The sequence below is a fragment of the Trachemys scripta genome, chromosome 20, assembly GCF_013100865.1.
Source record: "Trachemys scripta elegans isolate TJP31775 chromosome 20, CAS_Tse_1.0, whole genome shotgun sequence".
Lineage (NCBI taxonomy): Eukaryota > Metazoa > Chordata > Testudines > Emydidae > Trachemys > Trachemys scripta.
The window spans coordinates 7,062,109-7,086,358 of record NC_048317.1 but is presented as its reverse complement, the minus strand read 5'-3'; the positions used below and the strand labels follow the sequence as shown (position 1 = coordinate 7,086,358).

General features: G+C 47.3%; 1 protein-coding gene and 1 long non-coding RNA gene across 4 annotated transcripts in view; one reads left to right on the top strand and one right to left on the bottom strand.

Annotated features, from left to right (window-relative positions):
• Nucleotides 1–16,563, bottom strand: part of LOC117868224 — a 25,828-nt gene extending 9,265 nt beyond the window's left edge. The window contains exon 1 of the long non-coding RNA XR_004643584.1: nt 16,279–16,563. This is a non-coding gene — a long non-coding RNA (uncharacterized LOC117868224). The remainder of the gene's footprint in view (nt 1–16,278) is intronic.
• Nucleotides 12,010–24,250, top strand: SYNC (syncoilin, intermediate filament protein). Of its 3 annotated transcripts, XM_034754017.1 has the most exons (5): nt 12,010–12,255; nt 14,503–14,657; nt 18,008–18,977; nt 22,433–22,557; nt 24,134–24,250. In XM_034754017.1, exons 2-5 carry the CDS (start codon nt 14,596–14,598, stop codon nt 24,189–24,191), a joined length of 1,215 nt encoding a protein of 404 aa, XP_034609908.1. In that variant the 5' UTR covers nt 12,010–12,255; nt 14,503–14,595; the 3' UTR covers nt 24,192–24,250. The 3 variants fall into 3 exon arrangements, with proteins under 3 accessions (XP_034609908.1, XP_034609910.1, XP_034609909.1); XM_034754019.1 differs by lacking the exon at nt 14,503–14,657; XM_034754018.1 differs by lacking the exons at nt 12,010–12,255; nt 14,503–14,657 and adding an exon at nt 14,990–15,197.

Here is a 24,250-nt window from a genome sequence, read left to right as displayed (position 1 = left end):
TCGCCAGCAGAGCGGATGTTGCGATATTGCATTGCACTGGGAGAGCAAAGTCACTCTCATGCCAAGAGAAATACACACAGAATGAGAACAAAGGAGCAAATGAGGGCCACACCCTGGAATTAAGAACAAGGGCTGCACTATTTGAGTCATATCACTCAGCTACTCCCCCAGGAGATCTTGGGAGACCTCGGGTATCAGTGCAGGAAAAGAGGCGGCCACACACACAGCCAGAGCTAGGGAAACGCCCAGATGCACACATACAGTCAGAGACACACAAACAGTCATGGAAACACAGGCTGAGTGTCATGGAAACACACACACACACAGAGGCAGGGAGACACATAGGGACGGGTCACAGAGAAGCAAGAAAGATACAGTCAGGGAGACACACATGCACAGTCAAGGAGATGCACAGAATCAGTCAGGAAAGCACACGGCGAACCAAGGAAACACGCTGAACTAGAAGTAGGAAACAGACACTCACACAGAGTCAGGGAGGTGCACAGGGAAACACACAGAGATGGCCAAGGAGATCCACAGCGACACACAAAGGGCGCACACAAGGCAAGGAGACACACAGACAGGGCCTCCCACCTAAAGTGTCAGTATCACACACTGAGTCTGTGCCAGACAAACACAAGGAGACCCAAAGTCAAGGCACCCCAGGCAGAGTCAGGGGCGCTCTCTCTCTCTCACACACAAACAGACACACAGTAATGGAGGACATGGGCTCACACATCCATACACACAAGTGTCCAGCACTGGAGCTGTCATGCACTCAGGCATGCTGATACCAAGTGCCGAGTTGTTATTCCCGGGGGGAAGCCATTTAGCTGACTGGTCTTTTCTCAGCATTGAGTCAGGATTGGCAAAAGGATCTTTCTCCCCTCTCAGCGTCAGAGCAAACCTCAGCAAAGCGAGAGCTGCTGCAGAGGACAAAGTCCAGGGGTGCCCCGTTCCTGAAATCTCTCTCCACTAGCAGCCTGGTCCCCAAAACTGCCCTGACAGCAGTTTAGCTTTACATGATGTCCATGGGCATCCGGAGAAGAAGCTGCAGTGTGAGAATGATTGTAAGCTCCTTGGGGTAGTAATGTTCCCTTCTTACGTGTCACAAAGCACAAGGTGCACCACAAATACAGCACAGACTATGCAGAGCACTGGAGAGAGGCTGGATCAGACCCCTGACATCCCTGTTCTCAGGTTGCGACAAGCCTTCCTGTAGTACCAGCTGCCTGGCTGACAGTCATGGACAAGCCAGGAGCAGAAATGAGTTTCCTGCAAGCAAAGGACTCCACTCTGCTTCCCCAGCTTCCCCTCATCCCATAAGCACTGCTATGCAGGAGCCCTTTAAAATTAAAACCACCCTGCCGAGGTGCTGGGATGTCCCAGGGTCAGGGGAAAGGCCTGTGTTTTCAAGTACTGTCTGAGGACATGTCCCGGTTGCTAAAGACAGAAAGTATTTGCAAGCAAAGGGCTCACACTCCGCTGTGTCAGCGCTGCAGCGTCTGCCCCAAATGGACACTTCATTGAAGAGCCCTCGGAAGCACCTCATCCGTTTTCTTTTCTGCGCAGTAGAAGGAGAGGACACTCTCTTCCCCCCCCCCCCCACGTCTCTTTTCTTGGTCTTTGTTGGATGCTTCCCACTCCCACCAACGGCCATAGTCTGTGGAGCCCACCACACTCTGCCTGCACCATTTCCTAGAGGGATCCTGCTGCTAGGACGGGAGCCACTGCCCGCTCTCCAATAGCTCGAGCTCCTACACCATCCCCCTACAGTGCCTCCTTCTGGAAAGTGATGAGATCGGTGTAGTGGTGAGCACCTCCCACCAGTATTCAAATACCATCCTCTGACAGCTCCACCTGCTGGAAGAGGTCTTTAGTGTAGCAGTTCTAAACCCATCCGGCATGTTGCGTTACAGACAGTGTCCAGCCCAATGGGAAATCCTGCAGAGCACTATTCAAACAACAAGAGCTCACTGGGGAAGAAGAAGGCCTGGTTAAAGGAGAGCTTCCCTGTAGAAGGAGGAGCAGACTGCCTCATTCCCTCTCTAAAGGCCCGGGCCTGCACCCCCATCTCCTTTCTCACAGGTCAGAGCCATAAAGCACTAGTAGGGGGACAGAATGAGGCGGTTATGATGGGATTGAATGGGAAGGGAGGTGAAGGCCAGCTGATGGCAAATGGGAGCAGAGGTAGGAGCAGGCAATAACGAATGGCAAGGGAGGATGTGAGATGCTGAACGGAGGGGGGCAGGACTTGCATGATCACAAATAGGGAAGAGAGGTGGGGGGCTGGTGATCATGACAGGAAGGAAAGCCAAGCACTGGCAAATAGGAAGGGTCCAGATGATTGAGAATGAATCTCTTATAAAGCAGTTCCCATCTATTACAAAGGGATAGCTCAGTCGTTTGAGCATTGGCCTGCTAAACCCAGGGTTGGGAGTTCAATCCTTGAGGGGGCCACTTAGGGATCTGGGGTAAAATCAGTACTTGGTCCTGCCTAGTGAAGGCAGGGGGCTGGACTTGATGACCTTTCAAGGTCCCTTCCAGTTCTAGGAGATGGGATACCTCCATTAATTAATAAATAAGAACAGCCATACTGGGTCAGACCAATGGTTCATCTAGGCCAGTATCCTGTCTCTGACAGTGGCTGGTGCCAGATGCTTCAGAGGGAATGAACAGAATAGGGCAATTTATCCAGTGATCCATCCCCTGTCATCCAGGCCCGGCTTCTGGCAGTCACATGTTACGCGGCAGTCAGAACATGGCGTTACTTCCCTGACCATCTTGGCTAATAGCCATTGATGGTGTCCTCCATGAGCTTATCTAGTTCTTTACTTAACCCAGTTATACATCGATCCCAACATGCTTGAAAAAGGAAGTCAGCATAATTACCCCCTTTTACAGATGAGGAAACTGAGGCACAGGGAAGGAAACTGACTTGCCCAAGTTTACCCCACAGACCAGAGAGTCTGAGACTCCCTGCAATAACCAAATGGAGCATGGGGACCCGTATACAGTCATTGCCAGTTTAGTGCTACAGTGACTTCCCCGGTTACAAGAGCCCTGCAGGGACAGTGTCAGTCTGTGGCAAGAGAATTATGGCTCCCTGTTCCAGAATAAACTAGCCAACCTAGGTTGACGGTTTGATGCCTCTGTATCCAGCTGCTGCCTCTCTGCCAGGTGGCTGAGCTCTGCCAGACTCCTCCCCGGACTGCTCCCGGTTTCCCACCAGGTCGGTGCCAGCATGCGCTCTCTCTGGCCTTGAAAGATTCCAAACGAATAGCTATCACTTCACGCACTTCCTCCTCCAACCGCTCGCTCATCCAGCTGCCGGAAACCTTCATGCCTACCAGGCTGCCTTCTTCTGGAGGGATTTTAGGACAGGTTTGAAAGCAAGTGCAGGGAAGGTAGAATTCCAGCTGCCACCCCCACCCCAAAAGGAACAGGGAATGTTCAGCCTGCCCACGTGGCAACACTTGGCCAGGTGTTTCTTAACTCTGAGCGTGACGTGCCCTGGATGGAGCCTGAAATGAACTGAAAATGCAAGAGCCGTCTGTGTAGGGAGGCTGATGTGACATGCCAGGCCAAGGAGTCAGGAGGGCAGAGCTTGGGATGCTTGTCTGTTATTCAAGAGTAGCAGAGCCTAAAGATTCATGCTGCTGTTAAAGGGAACCTGCTGTGCAGAGGAGACCGCTGCCTCTAGCTGCTTATTTGAACTGGCTGGTTATGCTCCAGCACTGCCTGCTTTCTAACAGTTCCAGCCAACACACCAGCTTCCGCCCAGCAGTGCCAGGCAGGACATCTGGGCTGCAAGCTTCCTGGCAGTAGTGCCCTGGCAGTGCCAGGCAGGAAGATATGAAAAGCAAATATCCCAGAGCAGTGGAAGCTGCATTCCTGCAGTGTCCACAAGCAGCAACAGGGACTGTCTCTTTGTTCTGTGTTTGTACAGCACAGTGGGGTCCTAGCCCACGACTAAGGCTCCAGAAGCGACCATAATACATAAAATAATAAATAATAATAAGGCTGAAAGAAATGTTTGGAAGCTGGTGAAATTGTAAGTTTCTCCTTCCTCTCCAGAGCCGCACCCCAGCTGTCTTCAAAGAGGAGAGTGTCTTGATCCTGATCTGCTCTCAGAAAGCTTTTCCCCTTTGGACCTGGCCAGGCCCTGCCAACAGCCACAGCCCATCCTCTCTGGGATATTTGCTTTGCCTATCGTATAAATCTTTCCCCAGCTTAACCCGTTCCTTGCTTTCTCACAGATTATGTTCAAGCCTTCTCTCTCCATTACTACTTCATCTGGGTTTAGGATGACATTTCAGTGGAGACAGATCAATCCTAATCAAAGGGATAGAGCAGAGGCTGGGAATGTGTTCTCCCCACAGCCAGCACCTTTGACAGTACTCCCTACATTAACTCCGGCAGGGAGAAGCGGAGTCTGAGGTAGCTAGAGCCCCCCCCAGCCTGCATTCCTGCATAGATCTATATAGTGACAGCTGCCACAGAAGGCTGGGGTGGGATTAGCTGGGGGCACCTTTGCTCTTGCAGCTTCTTGCTGCGAGAAGCGACACCATTTTGCAGAGTGACTCCTACTGGGGGAGCTGGGAACCCCCTACAGCCAGAACTTTTGATGTAGAAGAATAGGATCGGAAGCGCGGTGACATCCCTTACGCTCTATCTGCAGTAAAAGATAGACTGCTTTAACTACACTGGCAGAGGTAAAGTGGCAAACCCCACCTAGTGTGGATGCAGTTATACCAATCTAGCTTATTCCAATTCCGGAGGCAGAATAAATTATACCAGCATAACTTTTATACCAGTATAAAATTGTGTCTACACTAGGGATTTTACTGGTATAACTATATAGGTAAAAATCACCCGCCAACTGACAAAATTATTCTGGCATAATTTACAAGTGTAGACATACCTTAGAGCCAGTGCTCTGGCCCCTCCCTGTCGTGCCTCTAACTAGCTAAAGTACTTTTCTGGCATCTGTCACCATAGTATCTGAGCACCTCACACTCTTTGATGTATTTATCCTCCCCACACTCCTGTGAGGTAGGGCAGTGCTGTTAACGCCATTGTACAGATGGGAAAGGGAGACCCAAAAAGACTACACTAGAAATGCTACAGTGGTGCAGTTTTAGCGCTGTAGTATAGGGGTTCCTCCATCGCTGTAATAAATCCGCCTTGAGAGAAGGTATCTAGGTTGAGGAAGACTTCTTCTCTCAACCTAGTGGTGTCTGTACCAGGGATTAGGTCATCTTAATTACGTCACAGAGGGCATGACATTGTTTGCAAACTTTGTAATGCAGACCAGCCTAGGGCACAGATCCTTGAAGGTATTTAGGTGACTAACTTGGGACCTAAATACCTAAATACCTTTGAAGATCTGGCCCTAAATGACTTGCCCAAGGTCATGAGGGTTTTCTGAGTCTCAGGCTAGTACCCTAACCACTGAGCCATCCTTTCTCTCTCCAGCTGAGAGAGGCTATTACTGGAGTATAAAGCCTTGAATACAACATACTCACAAGCTTTTTTACTCAGGGAATTGATGAGATGTGACAGCTTTCAATGTACTCTGTCCTCAGAAACCCTGCTTTGCCCGTGAACCTATAAAAATGCCTCTTTGCCCCATGTAACATTTTGGGGATCACCCAGACCAGTAAGGGGTTCTGCAACTGCCTGCCTTGTAACTTTGGGTGCCTTAATGCTATGATGCTATGACTCAGAGCCCTGACACCAGTAGCAAGCCAACAGGCCCACCCTGGCTTCCACCAGCCTCATCACTCCTGACAGGGTGATCCTAACAGCCTTTCCACTCCAGAGTCTCCCCCAATCCATCTACCCCAAGTTCATAACCACCGTCTGTATACATAACTCATTACAATCAGATCCCCTCTTCTCCCCTTGGGGTGTCTGACGTCAGGAATCATAACATTAAAAAACCAGTAGGAGAACACTTCAATCTTTCTGGTCACTCAATAACAGACCTAAAAGTGACAATTCTTCAACAACAAAACTTCAAAAACAGACTCCATCCTGAAGCTGCACAACTGGAATTAATTTGCAAACTGGATACCATCAGATTAGGCCTGAATAAAGACTGGCAGTGGTTGGGTCATTACAAAACCTAAACCTAATTTCCCCAATACTAATTTCTCCCTACTGTTACTCACACCTTCTTGTCAACTGTCTGTAATGGGCCACTCTCTTATCACTTCAAAAGTTATTTTTCCTCCCTTGGTATCCTGCTGTCAAGTGATTTATCTCATTAGACTGACCTCACACTTGGTAAAGCAGCCCCCATCCTTTCATATATTTATACCTGCTCCTGTATTTTCCACTGCATGCATCTGATGAAGTGGGTTCTAGCCCAGGAAAGCTGATGCCCAAATAAATGTGTTAGTCTCTAAGGTGCCACAAGGACTCCTTGTTGTTTCTGCTGATACAGACTAACCCGAATACCCCTCTGAAACCTGGATCGTGATCGTCACATCTGCCACCCTGCTCCCATCCTCTCTCCCCTTCCAGCTAGGATGTGGGTGTCAATGCCTAAGCTGGAACTGTTGGTTTTCTGTGGCTAACCCTCCAGTTACACTAACTCTGTGGGCAGGAACCAACAGAAAGCAGAAGGTGGAGGGGTGACAAAAAATCACCAAAGCAGGGTGATAATGCCAGCCCTTCCAGACTCCCGATCAGAGCTCTCCAGACAGCCCCACGGCACAGCATTTGGATACCTCAGGCACGTGCTTCTGCAGCCCAACTGCTTGTTGTAATTTGGTTGTTTACAGACATCTGCTCTGATCAAATCTCAGCCAGATTCCCCCCCTCCTCACCCCCCCCCCCCCCCCCCCCCCCCCCCGCAGGACTGAGGAGATGCAACAAAGCAGTTGTGTCACTGCAGGAGTCAGTGAAGAAGAAAGCGGGTGGGAGGAGAGTAGCTGTCTGAGCCAAGCCATGGCTGCTGTAGGTAATTCAGCAGATGGGGCATTCTCTCCTAGTAATAATGCCGCATTGCACATCGACAGCACCTTGCATCCAAGGATACCAAAGCACTTGCAGTTCAACCATCTCTGTGTTATATACGGGAAAACCGAGGCACAGAGAGCAGAAGTAACTCACCCAAGGTCACACAGCAGTTCAGTGGCCAAGCTGGATGGATACTATGGCGATGAATGCTGTAGAAACCCATAGCTAGAACCCAGTAGTCCTGATTCTAGAATATGCATTACGCCACGCTGCACCCCCCAAGAATCCCACTTAGTACCTAGCAGTGCCTGTTTGTCCGAGGGGTGGGAAGTAGGGAATCTAGTTCTACGGTTCCTTACTCCTAGTGACTCCTGTAGATGGCCAGAGGGCGGGATAAGGCCCATTGGTTTGGAAAATCCCTGCCACAACTGCTAGGCACTTGGAATGTAACACCGTCAGGACTGAAAGGGAGTCCGGACGATGTCTGGTAGCACTTAGGGATTTATGGCTGTGTTGAGCCCAGTGGTCTGGAACAGGTGGGAGCAGTACAGTGCGTGTCACTCAGCGGGAGCAGAGCTGCAGGGGAAACTGAAGTTAATTTATCAGTGATTAGCTCAAACCTATGTAATTTTTAACTGGAAAATAAGACGGCTCAAGGCCCAGCACTGCCCCTCCCCCTTGGAAGTCTGAGTAATATTTAATCCTGCCTCCTGTCCAGGCAAATCACAAATGTAACTCGCATTCAGGGCGGCCTCTGGCGGCCAAAGGGATGAAAAACTGCTGCAGAACATCCCAGTACAGTAAATCAATTCACTCCTGTCCCCCTGCATCGCCATGACACACTACATCAAGCATTGCCAAGGCAGAAAGATCTACCTGTGGAGGGTCTTTTTGTTCAGGGACATAGAAGGGGAAATCCCCATGGAGAAAGATGCAGGAGCCTGGATATCATGCAAAAGAGCCTTTTAGCAATCCTTCCCACGGAGTGCTGCCTTCCGTGGAAATATACGCAGGGCTGGAGCAAAGATTCACATTTTCCCCACAGAATCAGATTAAAAATCCTAAGTGCTCGTTTCCAGCCCAGCCCAGCCCAGGAACTACTAGCAATGTGGATGAGGAGTCAGTGACAATCCACAGGCCCAGTGTTGCCAACCTCAAGAGATCAAAAATCATGAGTCACACCTCAAAAAACTCAATTTAAAAATATATATATACTGTTTCTTTTCAGTCTTTTGATTTTGGACTCCCCCCACCCTCCCTGCACCTGGTGTCTATGTGTGACAATCAGTGTTGCCAACACTTCCAAATGTATTAAGATAATTTGGCCACTGCTACAAGAACTCTCTCCCCCATGTCTGTCTGTCCCCTGCCCAGCAATCAATCCTGTCCCCCAGGCCCCACCCAGCAGATCAGCCCCTCCACCCCCCAGATTCATCTCTGCTCCTCCTGGATTCCTCACCCCACCCTCTGGCCTAGGGGGGTTGCAGTGGGGTGGGGTAAGTCTAGGGGCTCCTCACCTCCCTTTGCCCCTGTGCTCAGCACTTCTCTCTGGAGGGGAAGAAGGAACGAAGAGCTGTAGCACAGGGCCAGGGGCAGAGGAAGGTGAAGACCCCCTAGAGCTGGCCCCCCCCAGCCTGGAAGTGGGGAGGGGACCCCACTGCAGCCTTTCCAAGCCAGGGTGAGAAAGAGTGCACTGCCCACAGCAGCTTTTATTGGTTGTTCTTCCTCCGCGAGCTAGGCAAGTGGGGTTACAGCCAAAAAGAGGGCTCCAATGTGCTAGGAGGGTTGCATCACCAGGTAACTGGCTCCTGCCCCGGACAAAATTCTGCCAGGATGCCCCAGAGATGGCAATGCTGCAGGCCTAAGCAATGAAGTTAGGCGGTCTAAAGTCTGGGGAACACAAACATGAGCAAACTGCAGCAGAGACTGTGAGCTGTGTCTCAAGTTGCAGTGCGGGAGGTTTAGGTTGGATCTTAGGAAAAACTTTTTCACGAGGAGGATGGTGAAGCACTGGGATGGGTTCCCTAGGGAGGTGGTGGAATCTCCTTCCTTAGTGGTTTTTAAGATCAGGCTTGACAAAGCCCTGGCTGGGATGATTTCGTTGGGGATTGGTCCTGCTTTGAGCAGGGGGTTGGACTAGATACCTCCTGAGGTCCCGTCCAACCTTGAGATTCTATGATTCTGTGTGGGGCAGGGAGTATGGATTTGAGTGTCAGTTACACTGTCCCCAGTTTAGGAATGCTGTAGCTGAGAATCATGCCCTGGATATTCCTGTGCAAGTGAACAGCACCTAGCACATGGTGGTTTCAGCCAGAATGCAATAAATAATAATAGTGAGGAATGCAGGATGTGCTGAAGATAGCGAGAGGAAGCAATGGAAGGAAAGACACAGAGGAGAATCGGAAAGTTTTCACAGACAGAATTGCTACGTCCAAAGGATGGTGGGTCCCAGCTAGCAATAAAAGCGTCAAGAGCTTTTAAAGAGTCTCTTTGTGAGATCTAGAGGAGGATTGGACAGGGTGGCAGAATGGAATTAAGGAAGTGGAAGGAAAATGCACAAAAGTGAAAAGTGAATTTGAGTTCAGCAAATGGCATGACAAGGGAAGGACTAATAGGATAAGAACAGGCCACATCAATTCAGAAAGTGAGATCCGAGAGTGAGGTCTGAAAAGGAAGGTGGAAGAGTTGAGAGGAAGAAGCCGTGGACATCTTTTCCCGGAATGTTTAGGCCATTTCTGGAGACAGCACCTTGCAAAAGACTAATTCATACAGTTAGTTAATGAGCATCTCTGCTTGAGATCATTAGGAACAGGTTTAGCTATCAAACACATACAGCTCAAGCACATGGAAGCAGTTGGGAATGTAGGCAGCTAGGTAGTGCAGAGCCACAGAGATCAGTAAATAAGGATCAATTTTTTTTAACGACCTGGAAGAAGGAAAGTGCAGTTGGCTGGCGGAATTTGCTGATGTTAAGGCTGGGAGGGAGGAAGGGAGCTTTCAGTAGAAAGGAAGAGTTCAGTAAAATTCAGAATGATCTGGACACTACGGATGATCTTATTCAATATAGAAACAAACAAGGCAATGGTGTTGGGGACATGCAATGGAAGAAAGGGAATAAACCGATCCTCAAGATGATATGCTAGAAAACACTGAGGAGCAGAAGAATCAGGAGTGGCGGCACATGCAATCTTAAAACCTTTGACACAGGCTGCTAATGCAGTAAAAGAATGAAAGAAATGCTAGGTTACATACAGGGATGGGGAAATGATCCTATCCCTGCCTGAGGGATTACCCAGGCCTCTCATGTAAAACTCTCTGCCCCTCTGGATACACTGGGGAAAGCAGAGAATAGAAATTGAGACAATTCAGAGAGAAGGGCAATGGCTGACAGGGGATCTTTAAAGCTCTGCATTCTTTGTGAAAGAAAGCCATCCTGCTCCCATTTAAATCAATGGGGAAACTCCAATGAGAGCAGGATAGGCCATTAGAGGAGAACTCACTGAGGAGTATGAAATTCTGTGGGGACTAGACAGGCTATGTGCTGCAAAATTGTTCAAGTTAGTGTCAGAGACAAGAAGCAGACAGAGGACATGAACTTAAGCTAAGAAAGGAGGACAATGGAAAAGAACTTAGGCAGAATGTCTTTATATGGATAGTATTTACCATGTGAGATAAATGGTCCCACCAGGGAGAAAAGAGGAGACACTGATTAAACCTCTTAACACTTCTGTGGGGTAAGTATTATCCCCATTACAAAGATGGGTAAAAACTGAGATATAGACAGTTAAATGCTTTACTCAAGATCTTTCAGTGAGTCAGTAGCAAAGCTGGGTCCAGAACCCAGGAGCCTAGAACCATGTTCCTCTATTCTAACATTTATTAAACCCACTACCCAGATATTGGATTTGGAGAAGATGTGAAATTTTTGAAGAGGGAGAGGGGGGAAAAAAGGCATAATTCAAAGGAAAAAACTTGAACCCCAGCAAAGCGGGAGAGGGACAGACAGAGAGAGAGTGAACTCAGTATTACTTTTGTGCTCTGTGGTGCTTCGCTATTTTTAGTAGGTCATCAGGTTCAAAGCAGAAAAATCTGTAACCCCAAGAGAACAAGAGGGACAATCAGGGACACTGAAGTTTTTAAAAAAAGCAGGAACATTTAGTTTTTGCAATATGCTCCTACGTTTTCTTTTCTCCTTCATGGTTTTAGCAGTGTTCCTGATAAGCCTTCACTGGTGCTGTTTACAGGAGCAAAGTACAGACTATTTCAGTGCACACACACACACACACACACACACACACACACACACACACGTTTTTTCAGATTGCCCCATACAAACAAGAATCCATCCAACCTTCAGACCTGAATTAACCAAAGAGAAGCAGATGTGGGGAGTCGTGCTTAACCAAATCCAAAAAGGGATTTCATTTCTCTGCAGCTATGAGGGGTCACGATGTTGCCGAGCTCTCTTCTCTGGACTTGCTGTAACACGCTGCATTGTATTAGCAGCCCTGGGCCTATCAGATGTAATGCCCCTTCCTCTCCTGATGACACCCTAGCTGACTGTTGCCTAGCTGTACTCACAAACAGATCCCCAACAGGAGACGAGCTGCAAACTCACCCAGTCCAGAAGGAAAGCACAGCTGAACTTTTTCACATTCCTCCCTCCCCTGAAATATTTAATGGATAAATCAGAAAGAGGTGTAAACCTGGCACTTCAGAAGTCACCTTTTTTTAATTTCATCCCATACAAGGCTTTTTCTACCCAGCGCACATGACCCACAGGTTTTGTCCCCCTGGCAGCTTTGGACAGTTATATATTTATACTCTCACACACACACAACTTGTTCAAGTTAATAGCATTCCTATGCTATTGAGTCAAAAGGCACTCCACAAATAGGGGAGCTGGGGGGGGAGGGAGAGGAGAAGAGGAGGAGGAGTGTGGACTGTACTGAAAAAAGGATCTTTTTTAACAAAAATATTTGTCACTGAAAGCTGTGTTTCCTTCAGTGCTTATATTGGCAAGCCCGATTTAGCCCTGATTTCACTGGAACTTAGAAACCTGAAGGCAAACAAGGGATGGGTAACCTGATCCTTGCACTAGTGTTTGGCCCAGGGAGGATTAGCAAGACTGGGGAAGCTGACGTTTGGGACTACGTTGACATTTATGAATGTTTCAAGAGAGTGGTGGGTGTTGCTTGGCAATCCGTAGGTAGATAAGCAGAGCCAGCTCGTAACTGCCCGGGAGGATGCCGAGGACCGGGCACGAACAGGGCTGCTACAGCAAAGGTAAGGTCTAGTTTAGTTCCCACCAGAGATTATTGCTGGATTGACAGATTATTTGTATTTTTTGAATGTAAAGGCGCGCAGATCACAGGGCCTATCAGTACAATAGGAACGCAGGGTTGTCAAGACCTGACAATCTCAGTGAAGGAGGTGTCGAGAAGTCATTGGTGAGGCTGTGAACATCTCACTGAAACACAACAAAGCCCTTCGTTGCAAGAGGGAGAGTCTTTAAAAAGGTCTTAAAATTAATCCAAAAAAAGCAGAAACTCCGAGACTTGTCAGGTCTGCAAATGCAAAGGGTAAACTCCGGCCTCTGATAGACTTGACTGTATGATAGATCTTCTTCCTGGGTTACTTCTACCTTGTGACAATCTTTATACATCTATAGTTTTATGTCTTTCCACTCCTTTGTTGATGGTTTTATACTGCAGTCCTTTATGCTGGGAAGATCATCATCACAGGGTTATGTAATCACCGTTAGCAGGTAGCTGGCATCTTCTTCCATTTCTGAACTTTCTGCAGCTGGTATAGTGAACAAGGCGAAGGCTGCCCTGAGAACTTGGAGGGGGAGAGAGACAGCTGCCAGGTTAGGGACTGAGGCTAAGATTTACCACCACTGGAAAGGAAAGGGCGTTGGCAGCAGCAGAACCTGGGGGGCACAGCTTGGCTCATCTCCCCTCTGCACTCTCTGCATTACACTCACAATAGCCACATTTCAGAGGAGACGAAGCATGAGTGGAGCACATTTGTATATCGGTATTAAATGTTAATAAATGGGAATATATTTGAAAGGGTGCAGTCTTGAAACAACACAGCCCCATCTCATTCCAAAGGACAGGGAGAATGTTACTGTCAGAGCAGCACTGCAGGGGTGGGCAGGTTTATTAGTGAAGCTCAACTGAGCTCTGTCTTGTGCCAGCTGAGAGGGGAAGACTGAAGTGCAGTGGCAAAAGAGAGAGAATTTAATTATTCCTAATAATAAGAGCACCTGGCACTTATATATTCACTTTTCAACTGCAGATCTCAAAATGCTTTACCAAGGTCATTATTCTAATTCCGTTTACACATGGGGACAGAGGCGCACAAAGGTAAAGGATAGAAATTTCAGAAGTGAGTAAGTGACTTAGGAGCTTAAGATTATGTCTAGACTAGGAGCACTTTACCAGTATAGGAATACAAGTATACTATACCAGCAAAGCTATCCCAGCGAAGACCTAGTGTGGACACAGCTCTACTGTGCTTTGTACCAGTGTGGTAAATCCACTCGCCCATGAGCAAAACAAGCTAACCCAATACAAGTATCATTTTACTAGTATAGCTGCGTGCACACTACAAACTTTTGCCAGCACAGCTCAGTCAGTCAGGGAATCTCAAGAATCTCAGACTCCTGACCAACAGAGCTATGCTGGCAGAAGTCTGTAGTGAAGACACAGGCTATGTCTTCACTAGGAACATTCAGCTGCACCTCTGTAGCACTTTGATGCAGACACCACCACAGCAACAGGAGGAGATCTCCATTGCCGTAGTTAATCCCCGTCCCGGAGAGGCAGTAGCTAGGTTGATGGAAGAATTCTTCTGTCGATGTAATGCTGTCTGCATCTGGTGTTAGGTCGGCTTAACTACGTTGCTCAGAGGTATAAATTTTTCACATCCTCGAGTGACGTAGCTGGGTCAACCTAACTTTTAATTCTAACACCTGGCTACAGTCTAAGTCTAAGACCTGGTCTAGGCTTAAAACTTAGATCAACTAGATACATCGGTCAGGGGTGTGAAAAATTCACACTCAGAGATGTAGTTAACCCAGCCTAAACCCCGGTGTAAAAACCGCCTAGCTACCACCTCTTGAGGGGCTGGATTAACTACACTCCTTCCATCCCTCCTTCTAGACTACTGTGCCACAGTGGCAGAGCGGCAGTGCCGTAGCTGTGCCTGTAGTGTAGCCATAGCCTCATTGTCACAAGGAATTTAGGGACCCACATCTCACTGAACGTCAGTGGAATTTAGGCTCCTAAATCATTTAGGTGCTTTTGAAAATTTTACCCAAAGTGATTAGCTCTAGCTCAACTAGTGAGTCTGGGGCAGACGGAGGAGTAGAAGCCAGGAGCCTGACTCGCAGATCGGTGTCCTAGCCACAGCAGTGAGCAGTGCCCCATCCCTAAAGTCCATTTAATCTCAAGTATTTTTAAGTGATTTGCTGGGTTTTTTTTTTGTTGTAAATTCTGTAGTATTTTCTATTTCAATTAACTAAAGGTAATCACAGGCCAAGAACTCAGAACGAACATCGCAAACCCTTACGCCCCACCCTCCAACTGATCCCACCCATTCCACTCTGTCTGCTTTCCCATGGACTGCTCACGAGACAGCTGCCTCTCTGTGCAAGTATCCCCATGGCTGGACCGGGAATGGTAAGGGCATTGTGCCAGTCAGGGAAGAGGGCCCAATAAGGGCAGGGAAGGGGCGGGCTTAAGGCTGCACAAAGAAAACCATCCCTTCAAAATCCTTCTCAAAATCAAAGGAGCACAGCAACCCAGAGCTTGTGCTCAGTCTCGAACAGGGTAACTCCAGCCACCACCTTCCCTGGCAAATGCCTCCCAGGATGGGCATGTTTTAGATCCAGGCTCCCGAGTCCAGGCCCATAACCTGCCTTCGACTTCCGGAAGGACCCAACCTCATTTGCTGTAACTTGCCGCCTGCTAAAAATGATCTGGAGCAAGGAGCCAGTTTTCCCTTTCTCCGCCCTCCTCCTCCTCTCTGACCACGCTGGGAGGGATCCAGTGTCAGCCTGCAGCTGGCATTGCAGCTGGCTCCCAGGCAAAGAAAGGGAGATTGCTGCTTGGAGGCCAGGGGGCTCTGGTTTCTAACACTTTATTAATAGCAAATACACACTCCCATGCTACACCCACGTCCAGTCCAGAACACGAGGAACTGGGCTCCTGGAGAGAAAGGTGAGAGCTAACAATTGCAAATTTGGGGCTGTGCTTTTTCCCTCGTCGGGGACCAGATGGGGTAAAGGGGGCAAAAGTGGAGGGGTCTTCCCTGAGCAGAGCCACTTTCACCCTTCTTGCTGGGATTAACCCAGAAAGTCCAGCAGCTCTGCTCAGAATGTAGGGCAGCAGGGCTCCTGCAGGCAGCAGCTTCATTCATTTGAAAAGGTTACAAGATCTGCCAGGAGTTTGCCTTAGTCGATTCATGCAGGTCAGATTACCAGCCATTCTAGTCTGTGCTGAAGAATGTATTGTACTTCAGCACGGGACCATAAGGAAGGGATGTTACGTGCCAGGTAAGAGATTCCTTGTGTGAACTGGAAAAAAAAGTAAGTGTGTGAGAGAGAGAAGAGGGGTGGCATGGTGAGTGGGTGTGAATCTCTAAACCCAGATCTGGAAGGGTGGGACTGCAGTGTGTGGTCTTAGGCAGTTGATCAGTTTCAGGATTAAATCCTGTAACAGCAGGACAGGTGTGGCAGGGGTTATTTCCTGATTTTAGTCCCACACATGCAGATGAGCACCAAGAGGTTCAATTAGCCAAAACGTTGATGGTACCAGCTGAAAAGGGGCTCTGCTTTTGTCCTCACCTTTTCATGATCTTTCCCCTTCTCCCTTAGGAAATAAGAGACACTCGCCCTGCTTCTGAGGCTAGGGATGTGTCATGATTTCAGAAAACTGCCTTATTTGGAAAGAGGGAGCGTATCCGTGAAAATAATCTGTTCTCTCTCATCTTAGAACTGTTTTAGCGAACAGAGGGGAGCGCTGTTATTGTGCCAGCCTACGCAAATTTATTTCTAGGTGACTAGACGTTAGCTCAGATCCATGCTGGCAGCGAGCATGCTTTCTTTCTCTCTAACTCTACTACAAATTGGGTGTGGTTGCAGCTTCCCCACTGAACCTATTCTAGGGTGTATTTAAAAAAAAAAAGACAATGTAACCGCCTTTTTGCAATAGATCATTCTCTCCTCAGGACCCCAAAGCACGTGTTTAGATTAGTTATGACTGAAGCATTTTGTAACAATAACATGTATTAGGGACTTACATAGATTGTAGTGGATGAATGATCAGCTCACAGCTGCGGAGGCGAGTTAAGAATCCCACCTGGGAAAGCTGAAGCTTCTCTACTCTGTGTTAAATGTTGTATTCCATCCTCAGCCATCTTGGAGAGCCTGGATGTACTCGATCAGCACATTCCCTCCCTCGGAGGCTGTGTCAGCATGGCAGAAAACCAGGCAGGTTTTAATGAAAAAAAAATCTATAACTTGGCAGTATGAATTGCTGTCTGCCTGACATTTTGTAGACAAGCTCTCGGTGCAACAGCACCTAGTAAAAGCCTTTCATTTGACTTTCTATCATTCTGAGTAGTAAATTCTCTCCTAAAAATAAAAGAGATACAGACTTAGGCAGGAAGACACATCTATTATTATTATTTTGTATTACTGCAGCACCTCAGCGTCCTAACCAAGGCTTGTCTACACTTACATTGTATAGCACGCTAACTTGCTGGCTCGCGGGGGGGGTGTGTGTGTGAAAAATCACCCCCCTGAGCGCAGCAAGTTTGAGCGCTTTAAAGCACTCGTGTGGACAGGCTCCGAGCACTGGGAGCCATGCTCCCAGAGCTCGGAGTTATTCCCCTCATGGAGGTGGATTACCAGGAGCGCTGGGAGAGCTCTCGCCCAGTGCTCGCGTGTGACCACGCTCACACTTCAAAGCGCTGCCGTGGGAGCGCTCCCGCAGCAGCACTTCAAAGTTTCTAGTGTAGACGTAGCCTGACAGAAATACAGTTTGACAAGCAATAATATGAATCTAGGCATGTTTAATGCACCCATCCCTACAGCATCTAGCTACCAGCTCACGTACCAACTACAGCAGAAAAATAGAGATGTGTTTCCACACCCAACCTCTAGCAGCAAACACCTTCACTCATGCAAACAAAAAAGTTTAGCCGAGTGTTGGTCTCGGGGTACATATGCCCACAGACATTCCAGTAGGATCCTCTGTGCTTGTGGCGCAAGACAGTGTGAAGAAACAATGAGTAAATAGATCAGGACCATTTGGTCTATTTCCTATGAGGCAACAAGGAGTGATCAGAAACAGTCTTACTACCAGCAGCCAGGAAACAAAAGGATACATCTACCCTGGTATTTACAATGCAACAGTCCCCATAGTGTCTATGTGCCAGGGTTTCAGCAGAGTCACTCACTGGTCACATCCTGCCATGGGATAACGGTTTGCATCATTAGTGAAGTTTTACTACCTGACCAATCATGGTAGTGCAACTTCGCAATGTATTGTCCTGGGCTGTTTATTCTGTAACTCCCTGAAGTTCCACTGGATGAAGTGGCTCTACAGTTCTGGGAGGCTGGGTACCACTGGGTCTCTCTTCTTCCCCGTCCATCCGAGCCAATGGCACTTCTTATTTTATTTGTTAAACCTCTTCGATTTTTTTAAGGGCAAACTTGGTGTAAGACCATGCACAATGCATCAATTCCAACCAATACTGTAGCCTTCATGCTTGAAGCAGCTTGTGCGTTTGAGAGCATGGTCTCTTGTAAAGGACAGGAAGGGTGTCTTACTTGTGCAAAGGCAGCTAAGAGCAGCAGAGATGCGGCCCTGCAGCAGAAGCAGGCACTAGCTTGACACACCATTAATGTTCCTGGTTCAGGGGAACCCGCTTGAGGAACCATTCCTGAACACTTCGGCGAGGGAAAGGGAAGGTGGAAACTCTCAGTGAATGTTGTTCTGATTCACGCTTCATCTCTCATTTCCAGGGACCTGATGGCAGATTCAGAACCCCCTTTGGAGCTGCACATGGACGATGCAGGTACATGCTTAGAGCTCGAGGGAGATGCTACAGATGCCCTGTTGGAGCCTGAAGGTGCACATGCCCCTTTGGAGCTACGTATGGATGTCACAAATGCCCCTCTGGAGCTGAACAACGCAGGCGCACCCTTGGAGCAGCATGTGGATGGCGCAGATGCTCCCTTGGACTTAGATGTTGCAGTGCCCCAGACTCTGAGCATTGAGGAGCTGGGAGAGCATTTCCAGGAATGCATTGAAGCAGTGGAGCAGCTGGAGGAGGAGAGGGACAGCCTCATCCAGGAACTCACGCTGCTCCGGGAACCTGCCCTTCAAGAAATCAGACAAGCTCATGAGGAGATACTGGCAGCCTACAGACTGCAGTCCAAGGTGGAGCTGGAGCGGGACAATCTGAGAAATGAGATCCGACAAGTCAAGCAGAAGCTATTCAAGGTGACCAGAGAGTGTGTGGCTTGCCAGTACCAGCTGGAAACCAGACGGCGTGACATGGCCCAGTATGCGGTCTATCGGGCTGAACTGGAAACCAGGGTCAGCCAGCTTTCCGAGGAAATATCGCAGCTGAGAGAGACTTGTGAAAAGCAGAAGGAACAGTTCAGGCAGCGTCTGGAGATGCCCCAGTACCGGGGGGATAGCCATTACTTGCAGGAGAGCCGAAGGCTTTCCATGGAGTTTGAGAGCTTTGTGGCAGAGAGCCGCCAGGGCCTGGAGAAACACTATGAGCCGCAGCTCGTGTGCCTTTTAGAAAGGCGAGAAGCCAGTGCTAAGGCTTTGCAACAAACACAGGGAGAGATTCAGGGGCTGAAGGAGACACTGAGACCACTGCAGGGAGAGGCCAGCAGGCTGCGGCTGCAGAACAGAAATCTGGAAGAACAGATCAGGCTCATTAAGCAAAAACGGGACGAAGAAGTTCTCCAGTACAGGGTACGTTTTACGGGCCTATAAAATAGCTTAAACACCGTTCTAGTCTAGGCCTAGTCTCTGCTGCTTCCATGTAGGTGGTCTGGCTCCTGGATTCAGAAACAGCATACTACAGTGATTGGTGCTAGACAAGTACCTTACACACAAGAGTTGGGAATCTTACTCTGAAACCCGTGGAAACTAGGCTATAGAAGACACTGCACTCAGAGCCCAGGGAAAAGATGGCAGGGAATAACAGGGGTAATAGGAAGTCAGACATCTTCTACTTGCTGATACATTTAGTAGCCCAGAAACGACAGATGTCCCTCTCCTTGATGGAGGCAAGGCAAAGCAATGGGAGCTGCTAGGTAGGCAGAAAAGAGAGGTTAGAAATAAAGAGGACACTAGGCGATATTGCTAGAGATTCACCACCATGGACAGCCAAAGGAAATATTCTTCTAGGTTAACCAGATCGGTTACTGATCTCCTCTTCAAACGTGAGGCACCTAGATAACCGCTCCAAATAACAAAGCCAGTCCCTACCTCGCACACTGTGTGAAACACAGTGGAGCAGCAATAACTTTAGCTTTGTTACTTTCAAAGCAAATCTTAATTAAGGGCCTAAAGCGCAACACCATGAGCTTATCACATGCATGTTCATTGTCAAGGCGTTAGTTTAAAGCCTGTGAAGCAGTGTAGTGCCAACGTTGTTGATTTTTATACCTGCAGCAGTTGTCTTATGTATTTGCATTTAAATCGGATGTCAAATACAAGTCCTGCTAAAAGGTTTTTGTTTTTTGAAAAGCCTCTAAGCTTTGACTGACCTATGAGACACAATGAAACAGATCCTCTGTATAATTCAGTGAAACTCCATTGACTTCAATGAAGCGACACCAATTAGCACCACCGGAGGACCTGGCCCTATCTCTATTTAGATTTGTCCCAGGAGAACATGTCTCTGTATACTGGATACACAGGCATAAAGTGGGACCAACAGGACTACAACAACACTGCATATCCAATATACAGACACACTAGCTTAACAGGTATGTAATACACACACCTCTGCAGATTTATTTCTGCCTTAGAGACATGCATGTTCAAATACCACAGAGATAAGCACCTCATAAACAAAGAGAGAGAGAGAAGGAGAGATGTATCCAAAGAGTCCAACTTGCAGCACATCACATTTCTGCTTGGGGCTACCCGAGAAGCACCTAATAGCTTCACTTTGTGCTGAATACAGCAACTTCTCTTATACCGAGCGAGCTTCTGCGACGACACTAGTGTTCAGAGTACTGTCTGCTTCTGGGATTAGTTCCAGGTGCTGGTTAGTTTATAAAGTCTTAAATGGTTTATGCCTGTTATTTATCTTGTCACCTTGTTGGCAGGACACTGGGCTGCTAACTTGGGGAGCTTCAGACTGCTGTGTAAGACACATTGGAATTGTCCTCTCTGGTGCATCATTGGCAAAGCCAGGGAGTGGATGTCAAATATTATCTTGAAAATGTAAGCCTTTACTAGCAGCTGATTTGAGTAACACAAAGCACCAGTTGTGGAAATGTTTGGCACCATTACAAATGCCTAAACCAAATACACTGTTATTACCAAACTACTGATGTTGATGGGAAGAGCTGTAGACCTCCCTCTATTGTTTCAAGTAGGGCTATTTTCCCCCCTAGAAAGAGAAATGATTTTCCTACAAATTCCCATACTGCATTAGACCAATGGTCCATCCAGTCTGGTATCCTGTGTCCTCCACTGGCCAACATCAGAAGCTTCAAAGAACGATTTAAACCTTCATCATGGCTACTTATGCCATAGCCTGCTCAGAGGATGGAAAGGAGAGGGAATTTCTTTCTAAGCAAGTGCAGCTAGTGGTTGGTTTATGCCCTGAAATGTGAAGGTTTAGACCTCTTATACATTTTTTTATCCCAGTTGGTGTAATGGCAGATATTACTCAGATAAATGAGTACTCCTTCTCTGAATCTTTGCCACGTTCTCTTTTAGCAGTGAGTTCTACAGTTCAAGGAGTTGTGTAAGTTTCCTTTTCCATTTTAAAATCTGCTACATTTCCTTTATCTTGTTCTTGTATTATGACAGAGGATAAACAGAAGCCCCCTAGCGGACCCTTTTTCTATACCTCTATCACATTCACCTCCTCTCTAAAACATAATAGTCCAACTCTAATCTCTCTTCCTATAGAAATTCTTTCCCTGTCTTTAAACACTTTCCCTAGTTTTTTCTATTTCTAGAATATGCTTTTTGAGACCAAACCTGAACCCACAGAATTCAAAGGGGAGAATGTACAGTCAAGGCCCATAATGGCAGACTGTTTTCAGTAATTGTTCTCTCTGCTTTTCTTAACACAGCTATTAATAGAGTCTATGCTATCTAGTCAATGAAGTTGGTGCTCCTTTAAAAGTAAAAGCCTTTCTGAATGCCCTGGTTCAGCTGTTTCCCTAACATTTTAGGTCCCAGTGAAAGCACTGCCTGGCTGACTTCCTCCTGCATTAACAGTAACAATCTCTCATACTTCGCTACAGGGTTGGGCTGCCTCCCTTGCCAGAGGTTATCTATAAAGACAAGAGAAATGTCCAATGTTAAGCATTTCTCCCCCATTTTGTAGGGAAAGGGAAAGCAATTAACTACCTACAGAGTGCATTTAGGTGAAGATGATCCACCACATTTATCCCCATTTCACTCCACAGCTTTTCAGCTAAGTTAAAGCAAGCCAAGGCAGTCAGTGGCTTCTAAAACTGGACTTGGATTTCAATCCCTATACCCTTTCCGAACGCTACTGTTGAAAAGCTTTTGGCAAGTTCCCCTGATCATGCAGGAAGGTAACAGATGCAGCAGGCACTGTATGAAGAGGTCAAGCCATCTATGTCCAGATCAGCTTATGGTCTTACATCAACTTTTCATTTTAGATTTCTCTTCCCATTCAGCGCTCTGAATGGACAGGGCTTGCTGAAAATGGATTCAGATCTCCCCCCTATTTCCACAGCACACAAGAACTCAGAGTGTACTTTCCCCATTAATTTCCTCTTTACCTCCTGCCAATTTTACATGAAGATAAAAATATAGATTAGATCTCTCTGAAACACAATTTTCCTGTTTGTATTACACTTCAGTTATCGCTTCTTGAGGCACTAGGAGCTGAGAAACATCCCATACGTACAGATGAGCCAACCGAGCATGTATTAGCACATTCAGCCAAGAGCAGAACTTCCTCCCTTGGCAAACTAGGTTCCTTATCTATACCAGGGAATTAATCAATGGGTGGGGCTAGCCACCAGTATAGCTGCAACGGTGCAAACCCATAATGTAAACAGGCAGATCTGCTATACTGATGGCTGCAAGCAGGACAAATCGTCTTCCTCCCACTCCTCCCCATGTAGACAACACTAAGAGCTGGTTAACCATCTCCCAGGCACTGTGTTTCAGAGTTACACATCAGACATTTTCTTTGTCCACAGGAACAGGTGGAAGAGATGGAAGAGAGGCTACGGGAACTGAAAAACGAGGTCCAACTTCAGCAACGTAAGAACCAAGAATTGGAAGAGCTGAGGACCAGCCTGCACCAGGCGCTATCTATTTACAAGTCAGTTTATTTCTCTTGTTTTCAGTAGTTTTCAAGGGCAGCCTTAGACGTTGGTTGAGTAGGAGCCTAAGGCTCCTAGTTCCTATACAAGCAGGGGGCCAGAGCAGTACTATTTTGATGGAAAGCACTTACCGTGCAAACTAGGCACAGTTCCATTAATGTCAGCCAGAAAAGGGTGGGATTGGCACTCATAAGTATTTACCAGAGAGCAGGATAGAAATTAAAATGGATAGACCTTTAGCAACACAAAAGGATTGAAGTGGGGGCACAATTTTCTTGAAGAAGGCCCCAGTTTTGGAAAAGTTTGGGAAATGCACCTGTGGATATTCTCCATCACCACAAGCAAAGGGGAAAATTCCCCTTCTAGCCAAGATACCACTACTGCTAATTTTTCCTGGGGACGCCTCATCATGATATGGGAATGCTCCACAACGCCAAGAATTTCAAACAAAAATACATTGAGAAGCGAGACCGATGATTGGTCTGATGCAAATCAAAGTTTGCACTTCAGGGCATCTTACCCCTTCCTTGGGCTGTACAGGCTCTGGAGGTGTTTAGTAATTTTTCTTTTTACTGTAGCATTCATTTCCCCACACTTTTTTCTTTTGTACAGTTTCAGAAAATAGTCCCTCACTCCAGAGAGAGATGATATGCTTCCCTCAAAACAATTAGTAGGGAATTGCCCCTGCCTTAAGAGGGAGAAATTCAGTCTCCTAGCCCATTTTATCTCTAGTCCCTCTCCCAAGGCTGCCAAAGGAGTTAGTTTTATCCACCCTTCTGAATGGGTATCAGGTAGCAAAGCCTTTAGGACAGGGGTTCTCAAAGTGGGGGTTGAGACCCCTCAGGGGGTTGTGAGGTTATTACATGGGGGGCAGGTCGCAAGCTGTCAGCCTCCACCCCAAACCCTGCTTTGGCTCCAGCATTTATAATGGTGTTAAATATATAAAAAAGTGTTTTAATGTATAAAGGGGGGGGTGTCATACTCAGAGGCTTGCTGTGTGAAAGGGGTCACCAGTACAAAAGTCTGAGAACCTCTGCTTTAGGACACTACAGATGTAGGCCAGATTATTCTAAATCACAGGTTTCAAAGGCCAACATTTTCAAATGTGAATGGTCAGTCTTGGACTCTTAAATCCGTATTTGCATCTAAATAAAAGTTGCCCAATAGTCAGAATTCCTGGATACTTACACATGCTGCAGGTGTTCACTACTCAAAGTTAGGCCATTTAATATGGCTTGAGACATCTAAATAAGAAACCTAAAAGTGGGTACCCAAATTTGAAAGTGTGTGTTGTTTACTCCTTTGTCTGTGGCCTGCATGTCAACACCCTTCCTCTCTCTGCCATAGCAGTAGTTCTTCATTTGTCAAACTCTGTGCTAAGGATAAGTTGATCTGCATTCTAGAGGCAAATTTCAGTTCTACATGCTTAGTCAGCCAACCTGGGTGCTATCCAGTGCTATTCCTGCACATCTTGCAGCACTAGGATGTTCTTCATAAATAAAATCCGCCTCCCGTAACTCTCCAGATCATTATTTCATAGAATTGGTGGCCTAAATTTACTTTATTCCCTTGCAGGGGCTGCTTAGAAATCTATGGTCATCTTTGCAACTCAGAAAAAGTCGATCAAGACTGACTTATGGACTTTCCTTATTCTGTCAAAAAATAAATGCAGAGGCACTCAATGTGAAGGAC

What these genes read in the sequence shown, in the direction of transcription:
- SYNC (XM_034754017.1), top strand. Translation starts at nt 14,596, where the DNA reads ATGGACTGCTCACGAGACAGCTGCCTCTCTGTGCAAGTATCCCCATGG. An exon ending in AAGAAGTTCTCCAGTACAGG is followed by an intron (nt 18,978 to 22,432) that starts GTACGTTTTACG and finishes CTTTGTCCACAG; the next exon opens with GAACAGGTGGAAGAGATGGA. An exon ending in CAGGCGCTATCTATTTACAA is followed by an intron (nt 22,558 to 24,133) that starts GTCAGTTTATTT and finishes ATTCCCTTGCAG; the next exon opens with GGGCTGCTTAGAAATCTATG.